The sequence below is a fragment of the Clytia hemisphaerica genome, unplaced genomic scaffold, assembly GCF_902728285.1.
Source record: "Clytia hemisphaerica strain Z4C2 unplaced genomic scaffold, Clytia hemisphaerica genome assembly, whole genome shotgun sequence".
NCBI classification, from domain to species: domain Eukaryota; kingdom Metazoa; phylum Cnidaria; class Hydrozoa; order Leptothecata; family Clytiidae; genus Clytia; species Clytia hemisphaerica.
The window spans coordinates 276,939-298,566 of NW_027103582.1; the positions used below are offsets into that span (position 1 = coordinate 276,939).

At 37.4% G+C, this 21,628-nt stretch overlaps 1 protein-coding gene across 1 annotated transcript; it reads right to left on the reverse strand.

Moving 5' to 3' along the window:
- Positions 1-1,941: 1,941 nt before the first annotated feature.
- Positions 1,942-21,389, reverse strand: LOC136801292 (afadin-like). Its single transcript, XM_067057925.1, has 20 exons — positions 21,112-21,389; positions 16,813-17,005; positions 15,068-16,313; positions 13,941-14,115; positions 13,427-13,786; positions 13,128-13,273; positions 12,405-12,637; positions 11,925-12,226; positions 11,606-11,750; positions 11,011-11,208; positions 10,811-10,885; positions 10,582-10,610; positions 10,210-10,356; positions 7,737-7,810; positions 7,450-7,556; positions 6,431-7,182; positions 5,402-6,307; positions 5,007-5,282; positions 4,250-4,485; positions 1,942-3,595 (listed from the first exon to the last, which is right to left on the reverse strand). The coding sequence occupies exons 1-20, from the start codon at positions 21,235-21,237 to the stop codon at positions 3,169-3,171; spliced, it is 6,153 nt and encodes a 2,050-aa protein (XP_066914026.1). The 5' UTR covers positions 21,238-21,389; the 3' UTR covers positions 1,942-3,168.
- Between the last annotated feature and the right edge of the window lie 239 nt (positions 21,390-21,628).

The window sequence follows — 21,628 nt, forward strand, 5'->3', positions numbered from 1 at the left end:
CTCTCCTAAACTATTCCCTTTTTAGTAGTGATCTTGTGTAGACGATAGGATCGTCTAAGCCTATACTAGACGTCACCCGCGTTTCTTCTACGCAATTAACGAAAGAAACGGGATAAAAAATCTCGGTTTTTAGTGAGGCACTCGCTAGGGGCGTTATGGAGTAACACTCAATAAACGAAAGACACAATTCACATCCTTCCCGGTGTACGTAACTCGAGTTACTGATGTTTGGCAGGGCCCAGAGAATTAGTTTCGCATCAGAAAAGCAGACAATGTCACTCGGGGTGTTATCTGGCTATCAGTAAGCATAAAAAAGCCGATTGCAATGAGGTGCTCGAAGTCTATAGTCGGTCTATAGAACACGGAGATGACGAATTAAAACTTTTCCTATCGAATCGGATGGACACGATCACACTCGGGCCCATCAAGGGGTACTCTGTACCAGAGTGTGTATCTCACGTTTATCGCTTCGTAGTACACTCTGTGCGCATTGTCTGTTTGATATTTAAAAAATTCCCGTACGCGGTACGACGGAGAACTCTGCGATGAAGTATGATTTATAAATAGCAACACTTCTCTTATCGATCGCGTCCCCTCTCTCACCAACACTCCGTCACAGCGGTCGGTTTGAAAAGCCTCAAATGAGAAGAGACAATGACAACCTCTACGGCAATGAATTTTGAAATTAACTGTAGATACTGAGTCTGCACTATCAAGGGGTCATGAACCTTTTCGAAAACCCCTTTAACCTGATGGATTAACTTAAAAATGAGAATCTAAGAAATAATAGCCTTCTCTGTTATTTCCTGGTAGACCCTATAAGATTTCGCGTTTACAGATTTTGAGAAATTGAGGGATGCACCTTTAATATATTGCATTGGGCACAGACAAAAAGCTCTCCTTTGCGCTGATTGACCAAATGCACCAAAAGATTCTACATTTATTCATGAACATATAAACGACTGGACATCCATCTCCTTTGTATTTTTGAAGATAACACTGCTAGCTTCGTTGCCGCCTCGTTAAAATCATCAAATGAAACAATAAATTTTGATGGTATATCTCTTGGGAATGCCTTGCTAACAACGTCAAAACTTCGACAAAAGTCTCTGTTGTTCTACTCTTCTCAAGGCTTTTATCTATATCATAACAAAGATAACAGAGGCAAAATCATCGTCAGCTTGTCAAAACTCCGACTAATATTTCTAAATTTTGACTTAAAAGTGTCTAATAATTTTAGAGAGTGTCACATTCTAATTTCGATATTCTTATGACACAGGCTCTCAACTTTGGCAAGCTATTTTTTTCAAGTCATAAAAAAAATTATTGGAGTGACAAAAGGGATTCAAAAGTATACACGCAGTTGAAATTCTGCATTTTAGAGTTGAAAATGTTGACAAAATATATTGCAAACTTGTGAAAAATTCGAAAATAATTTTTTTGTGCATTACGAGTAATGTTTAAGCTCTATCAATCCTTTTACCTAGATAATTCAAAGAAATAAAATTATGACGGAATATTGTCGGATTTTTCATACCAATTTTGAAATACAGGCGGCAACGAAGCTCGCTTCAAAGAGACAATAAAAGATAGATGTCCAGTCGTTTATATGTTCATGATTTATTCTATACTGAGCGCTTTTAGAAATCGTGAAAAAGCGGACAAAGGGTGAACATTTCCAGGGGTCTCCAACAAGAAATTCCAGAAGGTCTTACTCCCAGGTGCCTAATAAACAGAAGGCGTTTATTAGACACCTGAAAGTAGAAAATTATTAGTTGCTTTGAATTTTAAAGAGATAAACACTTTAAAGTAAGTATCGCACTATCTATTTAGTCTTGACATGAGAACCGATGAATAACCAATAAAGTGTGTTTCTTTAATAATTTTGACATAAGTTAATCTTCCCAAATCGAGAAAAGAGAATAAAAGAATATTGAAATGTGTAGTGTACAAAAAAGAAAATTGAGAAAAAAGCAAAAGCTAGAAGTACAAAACATAGAGATATCATTATTTGCAATAAAATATCTACAAAATTCACCTAAAGGCTGACAGGAGATTTTATTGTTACGTTTTACAAACGATTGAGCAATTAATAAACATTTAAAATTTATGTCTACCCAAATTATCAGATTGAGCTTTTCGCAAGAAATCAAGATTGCTTCAAAACTTTGATTTTATCCGATAGGTTTTTGTGTTTGTCTCCTGTCTCAAAGAAGAATAACGTTCACCATTATCTAACATTTTATAATTACTACTTACAAAAACAAAAAGCTAAACAGATGTCTAAATGGCTGAGCGCGTAAGAAAAACTTTTAGAAATTTTACCAAAAAAAATTGAATCACAAAAAAATAGTATAAAAACAATAGTGTGGTTAGCATATTTATATAATCGATTTCATCCATATAAAAGTTCCATTAAAAATTAATTAAATACCTATTACTACACGGCGATAGTCATACACACCTGCATCTAACACCCTGAGAACTTCATCCCACAAAAAATTTTGCTGAACTACAATAGGTGGCTTCTTCAAAGGAAGGACGGGATAATGCAACTTATTTCGCAGGAATGTCATGGACGCACTTTCTAAAAGAAATTCAGCATAGTAAGTGAAAGCAATGAATGACCATTACTTACCTTCAGACATTAAGTAACTAAAACAATAATATACCTAAACAAACAAATCTATAAAATCAAATACATTCATTTTATAATATCACCTGTAAAAAATTACCAGGGAAATATTCCCAATACATTTCATTGACTCTTGAGTTTTTAAACAGATGAGAGCAAAGTTAAGTCTTCTCGAGAAACCAAAATTGGAATAATAAAAGCACCAGGGAACTGTTCAAGTTAAAGTGGACTGACTCCATACTATGTACTGACAGACACTTTATTTTGATCCTTATTTGGACCAGCGAGTTTAACCGGGAAAGTTAATGAACAGACAGTTCCCACGATTAGATTTACCACAAATCTCAGCATTCAAATTGAGTTCATTAGCGGTATTTTTTTTAACGAAAACAAGTCTACCATCAGCATTATAAATACTATTTTTTCGGAAAGCATAAGCATTATCTAGGACACTCTTTACTCTTCAAGCGAACTAAACGCAGCAGAATTTTCATTTTTCTGATATCTCGACATTCCAACTTTTCTTCATTTCGTTACTGGTTGTACTTGTTAAACATTCTCATCTTCGTTTTGAAGTCTACAGTCTCCGCCCCCGCCCCTTCTGTTCCATTGTTTATTGGGGCGTCGTTACGTTTGCCGAACGAATAAGAGCGCGGAAAGTCTTGATGCCCGTTGGCGTATGTAAATTGTGGTGATTTGGAATGGCGTGGCGATGGCGTTACGCTTTTGGGTGGAGGAGGGCGTGGTGGAGCGTCCTCTTCTTCGGATGAATTCTTTCGCGCGGACGAACGATGATTACCTGACGCATCAAAGTCTTTATCGAGAGTTTGTCTCCTTCGATCGTAGTCATTTTCAGAACGTGATTTAAACTCACCTTTGACAGCATTGGTCGCGGGCGTTGAAGATGGCGGTTTGAAACTTTTTGGGCGAACTGCTGGTGGCGGTGCACGTGCAAATCCTCTGCAAAGAAAATAAGAAGGGAAAATTAGTTAAAATTTGAGAGTGGAAAAGAGATAATCATTTTCACAGTTTTTCAACAATAAGCTTCAACATACCTTATACAAGAAGGGGGCGTTTATTCGAAGTAATACGGTATACAGGTTTGAGGCAACGTGAGTTGAATATTGAGAACAGAATATTCATCGAACTAAATACAACTGAAGCTCTTTAATACACGTATTTCCTATTAGCCGATTCATGTAAAAAAGTCACGAAAAACGTCGAGAAAGTCTCTGATTGGCTGAAATATTGCATATACAAGCATTTTTTTTAAATGTCCAGAGTATGAGGTAATCTTTGCATGCCTCCGCCAATCAAAGTTTGTTTACTCGACGTTTTTTCGTGACTTTTGCATGAATCTGCTAATAGGAAATAGGTGTATTCAACGTTCTAATTTTCGATACGCTCGTAAACGACACCCTTTCGTTGCGCTCCCTTATTCGATGAAAATCCAATCTTCCTTGAAAATCGAATTAGGACAGATTAGAAAGCGTCAACTGTAGATAGCGGTGACTTTGTGATTTTTAAAATACAATATAGTTGATTGAAAACCAAACTTCTATCCTCAAAGCTAGGTAAGCAACTCGGACAAAGAATGATAAAATCAAAACCTACCTTGAATGTTGGTCATGGTGAGTTCGCTCCTGTTCATGACGTTGAAATTGACTCTTGGCGTTGTAGCGTGGCATGACAGGAACATTTGACGTCACTTGAGATTTAGAAGACGGTAGGGCGGGTTTTGAGGGTATAGGGGCGGGTTTGGAAGGCGGTAATTCAGCTTCATCATCAGTTGAGTCAATGTTTGTTTCTTCATTACCAACAAGATGGAAATCTTGCTCATCCAACAAGTCCTAACAGAAGAAGTCAAATGTGTTGAAACAATCAAAATTCTGAGACGCGAGACTTTGCTTTAAAGTTAAAGGTTTTATTATTACATAAAGTGTTCCCATTTCATATCAGACACATGTCTCATATCAGACATGTTTCATATCACAGTGTCTCCCTATTGTGCTGAATAAAAAAAATTGTTTTTCTTTTCCTCTTTCTGACCAATCTTGTGAAAAGCTTGTAAATTGAAGTAGATGAGTAAGCAAACGATATCACTCTCATTTAAAAACAAAACTTTTAACTCGAAGAAGATAATGAAACAAAATAAATATGTTAGAAACTATTGATTATTTTGATATTATTTTACGCCTGTGGCATAACTGGTTACATATGGTCATAATCAGCATTTTTAGTTAATACCTTAAGTCGCAGAGCCCTAACTTGACTCTAAAAACCTTATTCTAATCAAAGAGAGAGCTCATGACACATGTTCGGTATAAGTCAGTTCATCTGGATGGGTCCTGGTACAGAAAGTCCACCCTACCTGTGGCGGTGGCGGTAAGAAAGAGGATGTGTCGATATCATCAAGGTTGGTTTCTAACAAATTTTCACGCGAAGATGAGCGTTTCATTGGTTGAGTGTTGATGACCAGGTCGACCTTTTGGTATGGTTTGTATGTGATGCTTGTTGGAGGTTTGTATGTCGTATTCGGTGGAGGCTTGGATGTCGTATTCGGTGGAGGCTTGGATGTCGTATTCGATAGAGGTTGATAATGTGGTTGAGGTTTCTTGGCTGGTGCTTCTGATGGCTTTCCATAATTCTATGAAGGAAAAAGGTGGAACTTCTGAAGTCAAGATAAATGGATGGCGAAAAAATATCTTGAGTTATACTTTGAAGATGCTCAACCCTTGTAATAACAGAAAAACGAAAACGACTTACATTGGTCCTAGACGGGGCGGGTTTTGTTTGAACAGCCGGTTTGGCTTGATATTCCCATTGTGATTTTTCTTTTTCCCTCTTCTGTTTGGCTCCTTCTTCGATCTTCATTTCCTCTTCCATCATGAAGAGATCCATTTCCGCTGCGATCCGCTCCGCTTCACGAATGGCGTCATTGATCCCTGCAATATCGTCATCCAGCTCCTCTTGCGCATGTGCGTTGTTGTACGAATTGTTCACACTGACACGATTTTCATACTCTCGTTGTCTTTTTCTCTCCTCTTCCTCTCTACGCTTCTCTTCTTCAGCACGGCGCGCTCGATCTTGCTCTTGCTGGCGTCGAGCCATGCTTTCTTCATACTCTCTACGTCTACGGTCTTCGTTTTCCCGTTGTACTTGCTCACGTCTACGCACACGTTCGTCGGCTTCTTCCGCCTCCTTACGTTTGCGTTCTTCAACGAGACGTAATTTCTCTTTACGCCGTTTATCTTCTTCTTCTTGTTCTCGCTTCCGTTTTTCCTCCGCTCTGTAAGCTTCCATCTTCCTTCTTTGTTCTTCTGCTTCTCTCTCTGCTTCCTCTTCTTTTCGTCTTCGCTCTTCCTCTTTCCTTCGTAAATCTTCTTCTTCACGTCTTCGTTCGTCTACTCTCCTTCTCTCCGCAGCAGCTCTTTCTTCTGCTGCTCTCCTTTCTTCAGCCAATCTTCGTTGTTCTTCTCGCTCTCTTTCCTCTTCTCTCCTTCGTTCTTCAGCTTTCCTCCTTTCATCAGCTCTTCTTTGTTCCTCTTCTTCGCGCTGTTTTCTTTCTTCCTCTCTTCTTCGTTCTGCTTCTCTTTTCTTTCGTTCATCCTCTCGCACTCTCTCTTCTTCAAGGCGAGCCTCTTCTTCCACTCTCCGTCTGTTCACTTCCTCCTGGCGATAAAAAAAGATAAATTTAACAAAAATTATATAATTCTTCGCCGTTAAGAAACCCTTAAAATACCTCTTCCCCTCACAATTAGGAGAACATGAAGTACCATTTTGAGGCACACTCACCTCATACTGTCGTTCCGCGTCTTCTTCTTCTTTTTGTCTTTTCAACGCCTCCTCTTCTTCTTCTTTTCGCTTCCTCTCTTCTTCCCATTTAGCGAGTCTTTCTTCGTATTCACGTTGTCGTTGTAATTGTCTAAAGCGACGTGATTTTTCTTCCACCGTCATTAAATTACCGTCCGAATCGTAATCAGATTCGTTATGTTGTGGTTCTGGTTCGCGCACCGGTTCCGGTTCTGGAGGAGGGACGGCCTCCTTCTTCGGTTTGGGCTGTGTTGGTGGTGGCGCACGTTTCTGTGAAGAAGAATCATAAGAGTTATCACGTGAATGGCGGTCGTCCCGCTGTTCATAAGGATCATTCGGTTCCGGTTGATCCAGATCAGTTTCTTGATATCGATGATGTGAAGACAAATTGCTTTCCTGTTGGTACGGATCGTCGTGGTTGTAATAAGATCCGTTTTCTTGGTTCGGCTTCGGTTGCAGAGGGGGCGGCGCATGCATATCGATTTCGTCATCTCGGTAATACATGTCTCTCGAATCATACGATGCACCTCGTTGATGAGGTTTAGGTTGTAAGGGCGGCGGGGCGTGACTTGACGCTGCGTCATAAGAATTCCCTCTCGAATGGTATTCTTCTCGTTTGGGGAGAGGTTCTGGAGGTGGAGGTTGCTGGTCCACCAAGTCTCTGGAGGACGATCTCTGCATCTTGGTGGCTTTACCGCTGTCCACGCTGCTTTCACGAGCATGTCCTCCGATGCCTATGGTGGAAAAAAGATACCAGGTGACTCAAAGTGATCTTTTGGACTTTTGTACCAAACAAAGTTTAGACATAATTTATTAGAAAGATGATAGTTTAACGTAAATTTTAAGGTATAATTTTTTGAATTTGGTCAAGTAGCTGCCAACTTTTGCATTTGAAATTAAAATTCACTTTTTGAAAAAGACGTGAAATGCATGGGTTATCAAATTCATGCAATTATCAACAAAAAGTCGTAAAAATGGTTTAATCAAAATGAAAATCTTACTTTTTGGTTGGTCTTCAACCAGTTTTGCAAGCCCGTGATAAAAAGCAGCTCCTTTCATGATTTCCAACGTAATCACTGGACCACTTTTGCCCATGATCTTCGCCGCTCTGTAATACAAAACAAGAAATTCGTATTTCAGTCTCGTTATTCAGAATCTTCTTTTATGAGCTGTTTATTCTTTTACATTTCTTACCAAAAGTTAATCAAGTTTTTTTCATGATTATTTTTAATTTCCGTATGGTCATTTGGGGAAGAGGAAAGATATTGCAAAGCTAAAATCATCATACTGTGTTTGGGTGACGTCGATTAAACTGCTTTCGTTGACACTCAAAATTTGATCACCACCTTCAAGTCGGCCGTCCTAAAGATCGACAAAGAAAAAGAAAATCTTTAATATAAAATACAGTGCTGACCATCATGGTGCCCTTCAGGTTTTCAGCCCCCCTTATCTGGGGCCTAAAACCCCCATTTGGTCTCCCCCAACCTACCCTTTTTCCGGGGTTCCCCCTATGGGAAGAATATTTGCTATATTCGCTATCGCTATTCGCTATCGCTATTCGCTATCGCTATTCGCTATATTTTGCATAATAACTTAACAAAAATAACAAATTCCTGCAATGAACACACAAACGCTGGAAATATAGATACATTTAAAGGGACATTAAATTAGTATTTAAATGTAAACATTGCGCGAACATGTGTCATTAAAGAGAACAATTAAAATCACGTGTCCAAAAAAAATTTGTAAATAGTAGGGGGTCAATCCTTAGGATTAGGTTTTGTCCGTAAACGTCAGTCTTTTAGTCATAAAAACTTTTACCGGGCCTAATTCGCGGGCCCCCTCTCAAAAAAGTCTTAAAAACCTTCCTACTTTCGAACTACATGTTGTTTTTTTTATAAGCATACAAAAATCTGAAAACAGGCTCAGAAATGCTTAGGTTGAAAGCTTAATAAGGCTGAAAAATGCTTGAGGGGATGCTTAAATCCAAAGCATAAATTCAGGGAAATACTGAAAATCAGGAAAAAAAACATGCTTGCCATATGCTTAATTTTTCCTCATATCTGAGCCTAGATATGCTTATAAGTGCAATGCTTATAAAGAAAAAAACATGTAACCACATGCGGTTGCGTCGCATAAAAGATGTCACGGATCCTAAGGATTGGTCCCCTACTAAAAACAATTAAAATAATCATTTTTTATCTTGACATGTTACATTTGTTTTGATTTTGTATCCGCTGCAAACGGTTTGTTTACAAATTTCGCCACTACTTTTATGTCCCTTTAATCATCTATTTTAAATATTATACCTAATCTTTGCACTTTCTTCCCCCCACTTCCTGAAATCCCCCATTTGCATTAGTGGGGGACTAATGCAAGGTGAAAATATTCACTTCCCCCTCCAGGGCAAAAGCTGATTCCCCCGTCTTCCTGGGAAGGGGGAGGAGGTTATCCCATGACCATGTTTTAGTACCATTGAAGACAACCAAAGATAGATTTGAAATTCTATATCACAATGTTCATAATGAAAATAGCGATGACTCTGAGTGTGGTCACGATAAATCATGTCAGCGTCGAATCATTTACAATAAACAAGTGATACTTTTATGGACCTACCTGGTTGTGCATTTAACACATTTATAATTGATATCTACGAGAAGTGACCATTAAACAATCATTCAGAACACAAATAGTGACGACCAAATAAAATTAGTCGTTTGTTTCTTATAAAAAAAACGTTTGGAAACTAAAATTTCATGCTCTTGACTTTCAAGACTTTGTGAGCAAAAAAAACATCCATCTCATAAAAAAATTGAGTAATTTGACTAAGTACATTGATGTTTGCTTATTAATAGTGATTCTTATAGATAAACATGCGTTTTTTGAGCCAACAGATTTTTTTTTGCAAAAATCTGCTTGAGCCATCTTTTACCTATGATGGTACCCTACTTTCATGCAATAAATTAGAAAAAATTAATGATCCAATTTTTCCCGAAGTCCAAAAAACCCGTTTTTAGCCTTTTTTTGGCCCAAATTTGCCCAAAAACATTTTTTTCGAAAATCGGGCTCCGTCACATTCAAGGGTTTATAGTTATGCATCTTTGTGCAAAAAATCATAAAGAATGAAAGAGCCAATCTCGAGAAAATCTAATACCTAAGTAATTGATGTGCTTATAAAAAAATGACAAATTTGGCTAGTTTTTCTATAAAAACACGCCAAGCAACCAAAATGTGCTGTCTAAATACACATATTCTTCAAAAGTAAGCCCTCATGAGCAAAAAAACATCTATCTCATAAAGAAATTGAGTAATTTGACTAAGAACATTGATGTATGCTTATTAATAGTGGTTCTTATAGATAAACATGCGTTTTTTGAGCCAACAAATTTTTTTTGCAAAAATCTGCTTAATCCAACTTTTACCTATGATGGTACCCTACTTTCATGCAAAAAATCTGAAAAAATTAATGATCCACTTTTTCACAAAGTCAAAAAACCCCGTTTTTTAGCCCAAATTTTTTTTCTCGAAAATCGGGCTCCGTCACATTTTGACCACTACCATTTTGCACCTTTGTACCAAAAATCAAAAGATTCCTATGGATTCAATCCCGAGAAAAGTTGGTAACAGACGAACTGACGAACGGACGAACGGACGAACGGACGAAGGTTAATTTATAGGACCTCCACCCCACCGGGGTAGGTCCAAAAAGTGGCTACTCCCTCACTTCACAGAGAGGATAGTAAGAAAAGCGAACTATTCACCTGGTCAGCTAAACCACCTTTAATAACAGCTTTGATGTAAATACCAGGGAAGTCTGAATGGACTCCCTTTGCAGCGCATATACTCAGGCCCAGCCCACTCTTGCCTTTATCGATGGTCACTCTTTGAATGGGAAGTTCTTCTACCAGCTAAATGAAATGAAATAAAATGAGTTGAAAAGAAACTTAGGTGATGGTGAACGTTAAAGCATTAGATTTCATATTTCATTTTCAAAAACTGTGAACGTTTGAAAAGTGGATGTTCACCTCTAAATTTATGGATACCATGATATGCTGTTGATACTCTTTACATACACTGTAATAACACTATTTCAAAATGTTGAAATTGTTTTGAAAATTAAGAATTACTCTTACCTGGCTATCCCGATTCGGATCGTCATTTTCTGAGGTGAAAAGGACAGAGAAATGATGTAATTAAGAAAGTATTAATGGTGTCAAAAGGCAACACAAAGATTAATCAATTAAGAGATCTGCCAAATGGTGAAATTTGAAAGGAACAATTACTGGAAACTGAGGCCAAAGAGGTAAGCGAATTAAAAATCCAGAATTTGAAGATGGAAATATGCAATAAACATAATCTTACCATCTATATCATAAGGCTCTTGATATACTGTCCAAAGTCCCATTGAAGATGGATTTAAAGATAACTCACACAAGCCTATAACAAGATGAGACAGTACGGTGAAAACACGAGAAGATTTTAAATATTGAACAGCAGTCTGCTAAGTTATTTTTATAAAGATAGGAAGAAAAACATTTCCGACAATCGATTGAGCATCATACCTGTATCGCAAAGAGGTTCAAGGAATTCTTGCAGACCAGGTGGAACACCTCTGATGATATCTGACGAATAACCTTCCTCTGGCAGCAAGAAAGGAAGTTGCAATTGGACGTCTTCTTCCAGTTTGACTTCTCGCCCATCACTGATGGTCAACTCATCCGCTGTACTCTCTGCTACTGCCACGATCGTTTCCACCAGGTCTAATGAATGGAAGTTCGGAAAGTCAATAATTGCACAGCATTACGGTTCTTCAATGACATGTTCAAGTGTATAAATAGCAACATGTAAAGTATACCGCACTCAGTCTACTGACAACCAATAACACCAAACAACCCAAACTAAAACGTCAGGTTCCGTATGAGTAGCCAGGATGGACTAACCCTAATTCATACACAAGTACACAAGTAATGCGAAAATCGTGATTAGTTCACTATTTTACTGGCGAAGCTTTCGTTGCGCTTATACATGTGTACTGTCACAGCTCACGATATGTCAAGATTGCGATTTCAATCTGGTGATAAAAACTACTGCAGGTGCAAAGAATGAAAATTTGAAAAAATAAATGTTTTAAAGCTTGAAGATGTTTTTCTTTTTCACCTTGAGGGATCCTTGATTCACCGCTCTCTTGTTGGTAATTTTGCAAAAGACATCGTAATTGAAGGGAGTTCAACTTGAAACATTGTTGAGAAATATCCACTATATCGTCGTGACTATCTTTGGAAGATTCCAATAAATATGCAGCCTAGAAAATAAAATGGTGGATGATGACGTCAAATACAAATAGTACTAATCTAAGCAGGTCTAAGCAATCTTTGTGTTACCCTGTTTTTTTCTCTGTTGAATTTTTATATTTCTACGTTTATAGGAAACTCTTCATTTCAAATTGAGGACAAGGCAAGGCGAGTGGAACATTTACCTGAACAATTCTTGCTAAATGGCAATCAGCTGCGAGTTCCAAACCTTGTCGTTCAGCCCATGCTTCGACAAAGCTCAACCTTAATCGCAATTTGTGACCCCAACTGCGAGAACACAAGCGAAGATCAGGTTCGAGGACGATACGGTTGAAGATCCACATGTTGATGTAATGGAAGAGTTGCGAGAAGAGTTGAATGGTAAGAGCAGCATTGACACGACATCTTCGAAGCAATGACATTGCAGATGAAAGGATGTACAAAACATCCGCCATCTCTGGTGCACCGTTCTGATGAATTCGAGCAGCTGGAAGAAAGTTGTAAAATGAGTAAATAATAAAGCTTAACTATCTTATTGGTCCAAAAGGTATTATGATGAGATTGCAATTTGTTTTAAAGACATTACCATCAATGAAGTTGTCAACTCCAGGAAGAAAAATCAATTACATTTTAAAGGTTAGCCACTGAACAAAGAAACCGTTTACCTGGTCTAATCCATTGTTCTCCACTTAAGGGTCGCCCATTGGGTCCCATCCTGAAAGCTCTGTCATCGGTATCACTATTCCAGTTCAGTAATTCGACCGATTCTGCTCGTTCAAGAACATCATCGTTCAAAATGGCGTCGATATCGTGTTCGTGGATGTCCACTTCTTCTGAAGGATCCAAGAAAGCTGGCAATGCCAGAGCTAATTCATCTTCCATAGCGTTGACCAGTAATCTGAATATTAAAAACATCCAAAGAGTATTTGATTTTTAATTCATATTTCAAGATCTACAATCATTGCCAATATATGGCACATTTCCGGCGGTCAAATTTAGAAACAGTGCAATAACTTCCCCCTCCCCTCCGAGAAATGTTGGTGGTGGGAAAGAAATATTGCTTGGCCGGTCCTTGAGTCACTCTGGCAACATTGCTTAGAGGGAGGAGAGGGGAGGCTCATTTTTGGACTTTGTGCCATGGTTTATCAATGATTGTAGCACTGATGATGGTTATACCGAAAAGCTTCTGCTGAATGAACACAATTTTGTTGACTTTCTTTTAATTTAACATATGGAATTGCTACTTTTAAATGAGGATGTCAAAAGATATATCATTTGAAAACAACAGGATGCCCGTCGAACATTCTGTACCAAAAGCAAAAGAATTATATAGAGAAATAAACGACAACTTTTTTACCGAATTGTTAATCTCAATGAGCTTTACTCACGCGAACGATTCTTGTATGGACTGTGCTAATATCGCTTGAGCTGATTGTGTTAATGGCCCAAGGTCCATGTCCTGTCTATAGAAATGAAGCAACTCGGAAGCATTTGCCATCCAAAAAGCTAACCCTCCTGCCAAGCAATCATTTTCCTGGAAGAAAGAATGTTGTTTCAACAAATTAGCTCAATACGACCAGGAGTGAATGAGATCTTCTTTAACTTTGAGAGTAAAACAGTTTATATGAACGAAAAAGTTTGGAGTGACTAAAAGTCCTCTCAAGAAATGCAAAAATAACCCATTTACCTGTATAGTCTGTTGAACGCTAGTTGCAATTCTCTTAGTGGTCGAGGTGATCACTTTTGAACGATCAACTGGGTTCAAACCAGGCCTATACGCTGGAGAATATACATGTCTTGCAACCAAATATAGTGTGTAGGTAGGAGCCAATTTAAAATTGACTGCAGCTCCGTTGACCTCACTGATAACGGTTGCGAAGAATGCATCTTTTCCATTCTCTAGGAAAGTGAGTGTAGCAGGAAGGAGATTTTCTTCATTCAAGTTGCGATCCAAAAGATTAGGTGCTGATTGGCGGTGTTTCTTGAAACTGTTGCGGAAGTTTTGTCGTAATACCACTGTTTCTTCGTCCAAAAGATTTTCAGCACTCTGAACAAGGTAAGTAAATGTATTAAAACTATGAACCAGAAGGAAAAAAGGCCCTCTGATACTTTGATGATAACTGATGGCAAAGTAGTCTCCAAGATAATATTCAATTCAAATAAATAAATCTTTTGAGAGTACACACAGTAAATTATCTCACCCTTGCAGAATATATATGTCTTGGAATCTTTTCTGTTTCGATACCACCATCAACGCCAAAGGTTGTTTCAGCTACGTCCGCATCCAAGTCGTCGTCAACTCCTGCTCCAATTTGTTCATTGAGGATTTTCTCTTTCAATTCTGGTGATATTGGAGACATTGGTGGACTCCCCATTCTATGAAAAGAATTCCAATGTGGTTATTTTTGTATATCAAAATACAGGCTTTACTTATCACTTTTCTCATTGTATACTAGACAGCCTGAAATCAAAGATTGTAGTTATTACCGAGTTTTGTATTTGAGATGAAATCGAAGGAGACGGTATAAAGCAAAGTTGACATTTAACCAAAATTGCCGTCCACTCAGGGGGGGGGTCGGTACTAAAATCTCAGACATCATGACATTTAGTGACGTGGTGGTACTGCAAAAAAGCTCAAAAATAATTTTAGTACCATGTGTACTAAAATACCAAAAAGGGTGGTCCCTTTTCGAATTTTCGAAAAATCTTAGTATTTTGTTCTAAAATCAGCCAAAATGGAGCATTTTTTTAACAATTTTGGAAAAAATTTGATTTTTTTTTCAGGAATTTTTGAAAAAATCTTCAGAAATCTTTCAGAATTTTTCCAATTTTTTAAATATTTTTTAAAAATATTTTTATGTACAGTTCAGCACAGTTTAGTAATAAAATTATATTATTTTGCAGATTGATGCTCTAAGTTCGACTAGGTTTGTAACAATGACCCCATTTTGGTAAATTTAAAGCCGTAAAAGGGCAAAAAATGGGTGGTATCTATGTTAAATTGCTCAAAATAATTTTAGTACATGTGTACTAAAATAACATTTTCGAAAAATAGGTGGGGGTATGTCAAAAATTAGCGAAAATCCTTTTAGTACTCATGTATGTCTTACATTTTAGTACTGACCCCCCCCCCTGGTCCACTTTGCTCGATGGTGGTAAAACACCAAAATAATAGGTGGGCAAAGGCTATATAGAACCGTACATCAACATTCAACTTTGTTTTGCGTCCACTTCACTATTACCGTTGTCTTCGATATCTTCTGATATAAACTGGCTATTATCAAGCTGAATGGCACTAATAAAAATTTAAAATACATCAATGCCTTACCCTGGTGATGTTGGTGGTCTGTAAGGTGGTATACCATGTTCACTAGCTATACTACTTTTCTCAGAATGAGCCGGATCAAGTGGATTACAAAACCGGAAAGTATGAAGGCCTCCAAACTGAACCACATTCCCATTACTCAAAATAGTGGTATCAAAAATCCTTTTCCCTGAAACTCGTACATCAGCATCTGGCCCATGCGGAATGATAGAAACACACCCATCTTCATTCACGATGGAACAATGTGATGCTAAAATTTTCGGTGAAAATAATTGTAAATATTGAACTCCAGGTGAAGGATTTCTACTACTACCAATGACTGTTTCGTGTGCTCGAATGTAATAAAGTTTGGGTTTATAACTGATTTCTTTTCCTTCTGGTGTAAGTTCCAAGAAATATGGCATTATGTCATAATCAAGTTTTTGTTCTAGCGGAGGTGGGGGCCCTCTTGTGGCTGGTGGAGGTTTGGGTTGTTGCGATGGTGGCTGAGAACTTGACTGATTTCGACCTTTAGCTTTTTTATCATCTTTTGGTATTTTACTAGTATTTTCTGGAGCATCGTCTTTTCGTCGTAAGTGAAAGGTAATGACTCCTTTAGATCTTGGCCAGCTATTTTGTATAGCAAGCGGACAATCTGAAGATCGGATGATTCGTTCTTTGACATTTCCAGGATTATTTGCCTCTCCAGGTGCAATGATAGCCATAACAATACAAAAATAAATCGGGTTTTCGTCAGGTAATAAAAACTTTTCTAAGGCTGCTTTTGTTATAACATCAGCATTGTCTTTTACAGATGCTAGAATAGTTTTGTAAGGGATTTCTGGTTTCAAACTTTCGGCAAATATTTTCAAGATACCACCAGTTTGAGGTCCTCCTTTATTTTGAAACTCTTTCATACGTTTTTCAAGTTTCTGTTGCCTTCTTCTACGCATTACAGCTTCAGGATTTGAAATTGTTCTTGTTAAACTACTTTCAGGTAATTCTCTATAAACTTTATCAGCAAGAAGTTTGTCTTGATTCTTTTTATTTTGACGGGCAAGCTCTTCCTTACGCTTCTTTTTCAAGTCTTTCTTCTCACGTCTTGAGAGTCGTCTTTTCAATTGTCCTTCATCTTGATTTATTTCAAAAAACTTGACAGGTTGAATTTTGACTTCAGCATTTTTGAGAACAAATCTACCCTCTCTGTCATCGTTGTGCCAATGAAGTTGAACGAGGAGAGGTCTTTGTTTTGGATTCAGTTTACGAACATCTAAAGAGTGAAAGTGATATTGAATACACCTGGGAGCACATGCTTAAGCATTGCCTTCAAGAGACTTACTCTTGATGACCAACTAGATTTGAAACAGCTCATTTTATTTTGCGATGGTGTACATAATTATCTTCAATGACTTTCTTTTATTCAACTTTTTAACATCTTTAACTGTTTTTTTAGACTGATAAATTTGTGAATTTTTTAACTTTTAATCAAATACAGTCAAGGAGGAATATTACTAACTAGTACTAGTAATAATTTCTCCCTTTTAATTTTGTTTGTTAAAATCAATTCTGCTTGAAACCATGTTCAGATATGATTTTAATAGCAATTTTAATGGTCTAGAAGTACTTTGATCTACAATATAAAAAGGAAAATAGGTCAAAAAGTTCCTACACAAATATTTAGAGGATATAAATTGGTTTTAATTAGTTCAAATGATTTATCTGCTACATGAATAAGATGTTAACAAGATAAGATCAGGATGAATAAATACCTCCAGTTCCGTGAATTTCATACAGTTCATAGTTTGGCATTGACAACATCTTTAGATCCGGACAAAACTTGTCAATGAGGGTGGGCATGATGTCCGCAACTGACTGATCGCTGGTCACTCGGATACATTTGGTGGTTGCTTTTTGTCCACTATCTTGGAAGAAAAACCGCATCACCCCAGAGAATTGCATTTTCTAAAAAGTAAAAAAGTATAAGAGAATCTCATAACAGATCTTCCATTCTTGGCATTACCACGCTCTGCTCTAAAAAGGAATATGAGAAATGCTTTAATCTAACCAAATTGGACCATTTTTTATGTCTCCAGCCTGCCAGACTAAAACTCACATATCAATACTTTCGTTTTCAGTGGTTTCTTTTTGAGAAAAAGTCCACACCTTAAGATCACAGATTGAAAAAAATGAAAGAGGTTGACTGTCAGACAAGGCACTGAATGAAAGGCCACCGGTGCCAAAAAAAGGACAGTGTGAAATGTGGCAATCTTATTGGTGGAAATTAAATACTGTAGATTCATCTAACCTTGACATACCATGAATTTCATTCAAGGTTTATTTTGATTATTTTACAGATCCTGTGTCAAGTTTAAAGGAGGGGTGTCGATAATAGACGAATCTTTGGTAAACAGTCTGCAAAGGAGCGCCAGAAAGTAATCAGAGGAAGAGACTACCTTCATTTTTGTTGCAAATATTTCGATATAAAATTATCACAGGCATTATTTGTCAATGTGTTGTACCAACTTGTTAGCATTGTTTTGTTGCAAATGGAAAGATAAGAGGTAAGACTAGCCTATTTCCTATTTCTATTTCTTTTTCTATTTGGTTGAGTTGCAGGAGGCTTTGAGGCCTATTTTCGCAACTATAGACGCTTTCAATGAGCGCCCCGTCAGCACCTTGGACTGACTACCCAATTCTCCTCACATGGCATGGGTTGACCCGGGCGAAGGTTCATTCACTTGCCAAGTGAACCGCTGCGAGTGGGAATCGAACCTCAGTCGCCTGTGCAGCAACCAAGGTCAATGACCACTATACCACAGCGCTCCTAATCCTGATATAAAGTTTAAGTTTAGACTGCCTGCCGCAAAGCTTTAGCCTTGTTCTGGCGAAAAACTATCTATAAAGAAGGGTGTCAAAATTAGAAGAGGGATGTCAACATTAGACCAACTTACAGTAACCCTGTGCTGTTGCTAAGATGTTGGCTTGGATAGCTTGGAATCGAAAATAAAACCACAGGAGAGAAAACAAAAATAAAATCGGCCCGCACTCCAAATCCCATAAAACTGATATACCGTCAACTGCTCCAACTTGGGACTATCTTACACAACATGGGACGGCCTTTCCACCACCATTTCACCGAACCTCCAAAGTCATTAGATTTGACAGTTAGTCACACTAGGAAATCAAGCTTTCAGAAAAAATAACAACAGTCATCTACAGGATGTATTTGCAACAACAAGGATGAGAGTTACCTGAATCAAGTTCGCAAGACAATTAATCAAAACTTGAAAGTTTGAAACAAAATAAAACGTGCAGAAGCCAAAATCAACCAACCCAAATTTGTCATTCAATTCCCGAGACAGCGCTTCGATTTTTAAGGCCTTGTTTATATGCTAAAGTAAAAACAATTCCACACATGTAAATGGGTCAGTGTTTGAGGTCCGGCAAAATTTCCGGGAAATAGGCTATCTGGCAGTCAAATTAGTTCTCAATGTTGACTTGGCTCAAATTTTTCATCTACATAGTGTGCAGAGGGGTCTGAACCCCCCCATTAATATTTCATCCCCCCCTATAAAGGTATCCCCCCTATTTTTAAAATTTTTTGATCCCGCACCATTTACAGGGGTCCGAGCCGGGGTTCAAACGCTTTTGTTCAAACACAAAATTCGAACATTATTATTGGCAATAGTTAAAAAACAAGGAAATACAAAATCTGATTCAAAACAAAGTGCAGTGAGAATAAATCAGATAAGTCGAAATTATGTGATATTAAATTTTATTGACTTAAATCAACATATAACATAAAAAAAAAAGTTTTTTTAACCAAAAAGTTACTATCCCCCCCATTTTTATTTGATCCCCCCCTATAAGCTCAAACCCCCCATTTTAACTGGAAAATTGCCCATCCCCCCCTATAAAGCCTTCCTTGAAAACTCGGATCCCCCCCCCTTAAAAAAGGGGGGGGGTTCATACTATGATCTATGGCTCAAATTTTAGGTAATTTCTCATGGTTTTTGAGAAAGTTAATTTCATTAAAAAGTGCCGGATTATTTTCTCGCGAATCCCTTTAGAAGTTTTGCGGCGCGTTTTTTTTGCTTGAGAGTCAGGTAAATGATATAGTGCTCTCACAGCATTAATCTTTGATATGCATTTTGGCGGGACACTAGTGTGACTAACTGTTTGAGTTTAGTGAACCGCGTATTAAAAAATACACAATTTCTCTTTCGCACCATATAGGCTTTTAAATCAAAATATGAAAAAGATTCGTAGTGGAACACGCGCAAGTGTCCGGAACAAAGAAGACCAAATTAGTGGCAAAATGATGGAGCGTTTGACGTCACTTGCGCGGCAAGTTACACACTTGCTATTTGTTAATCCCATTGGGGGCGGTAGGCGGTTAGGCAGCAGGCTAATTCTCCATTCAGCGTCTAGTCATTTTGAATGAAAACAAAAGTTAAAATTAGTTAAGATAATTTATCCCCTTTGACTAAATGACTACAGCATAAGTGATATTCCAACCTTCGTATCCTCTCTTCCTTGAAGAGGGTGTCGGAATTAGATGAGGGATTGCGATATTCAAAACATATATTTACCCGAAGGAAGGGACACCAAGTTTAGAAGCCTAATTACAAATGGTGCAACCTAATAAAAAAATGAAAAGTTTTAAGTAAAATAAAATAAAATAATATAAAATATAACATGATAGAATAACACAGTAATAAAGTTTTAAAGTATCATATATATCCTAAATAAATCTTTTTGTATTCACATTTTTTTTTTCATGAAATATATACAGTTAAAAACAATAATAAGACTCTGGTATGAAATTACTGTTGCCGAGGGGGTTCCTGAGGGGTGTATTTGTTGAGGTAAAATTTTTGAATATGTGATAATAAATCTAGTGGTTCAATGATTTGTAGATTTTTGTCATCAAGATGCTCTTGTAAATTATTCCATTGACGTGAAGCTAGCTGTGTGAGAGAGTGGAGGCCAAAGGTGGTTGTATTGACGTTCCTGACAAAGAGGAGGCTGATATGGTTGGCTCTAGTCCCAATGTCATGAGGAATTGTAGAAAAGGTAAAAGTAGAAAGACAGTCAGAAGGAAGGTATCTGTTCAGGTAGCGGTATATGAACATAATGTTGAGTGTTTCAACGAGATCAAAGAATTTTAAGATTTTAAGTTCATTATAGGTGGGAGTGACAGAAGCCCTTGGTTCTTGGAAAGTCATAATCCTGATGGCAGTGTTTTGTAGGACTTGGATTCTGTGAGTGACAGTGTTATCACAGAGGCCCCAAGTTTGACAAGCATAGCGAATGTGAGAAGAGAAGATAGCATGGTAGACATTGATAAGGTTTGGAAGAGGGAGATAGTGACGGAGTTTAGAGATAGCCCCATTTGCACGACGAAGTTTTACAGCAACAACAGCAACATGTTGTTTCCAAGAGAGGTGTTCATCAAGATAGACACCTAAATATTTAATGGTTTTACTTGGGGTTAAGCGCTTACCCGAGATTTTGATTTTTGGAACTGTATCAAGACGGCGCCTATTGGACCTAAAGATGATAAATTCGGTCTTACTAGCGTTAAGCGATATTTTGTTAGCATTCAGCCAGCTGACAAGAACTCTGAGGTCAGAGTTCACTCTTCCGCACAGAGACCAGACAGTTTGGGAGAGATTTAGTAGATGAGTGTCGTCGGCAAAGTGGTAGGTTTCTGAAGTTTTAATAAAAATCTCCTTGGCATGCTTAATGAGTTTTGAAGATGAGATAGAAGAGCACATTGTCAAATAGAGAAGAAGATGAGATGGGTAATCTCAGCTTTATAACAACACATGTTCAAAAGGATGAAAAAAGATGGCTTCAAAAATTTGTTTTGAAAACAAGGTTCTCATCTTATAATTTAAAGTTTATTCTCATTATTTGTGGGTGTTGCTTTTTCTTTGGAAATCAGCCTTGACAAAGGAAGAAAGTGAATGAAAAAAAACTAGAGAACTTCTTAAAAGAAAAACAAACAGGGTTTACATGGCAATTATAGAGTGAGATTTGCGTATGATAGTAAAAAGACACACCTCGTTGGGTTGGCTCAGAGCAAACATATCCAAACGACTTTCGTTCCATTCTTTAACGAAATTTAACAAAAATTTCTTGTTTGTAGTGAGATCTTGTATTAGTTTGGTATCCATTTTACTCTCCATCTTGAAAATTCCAGCAATAAATTATATATTAAAATAAAATTTGATTATTTTTAACTGGCTATAACTGATCATTTTGGCTATCATTTCGTATTTGTTGTTGATAGAATGCCCCCGTCAAAACCGCTGACCAATATTTTTACTATATCCTAACCAAGTTGACTTCTAAACTAAAGCTTCGCTTCACTGATCGATCGACATAAAATGTATGGAACTCATTCAATCATATTTTTCATGTAAAATTTTTTACATTTCGATGGACTAAAAAGAGAAAATAAACTACGATCTTATATCAAATTTAAACCTTAGTACAAAGACACTTTGTTTTGGTGAAATTTACCCTCTTTCCCTAAAATTCATTCAATTTTGACTGCAGGAATTTCCTAGGAATTTT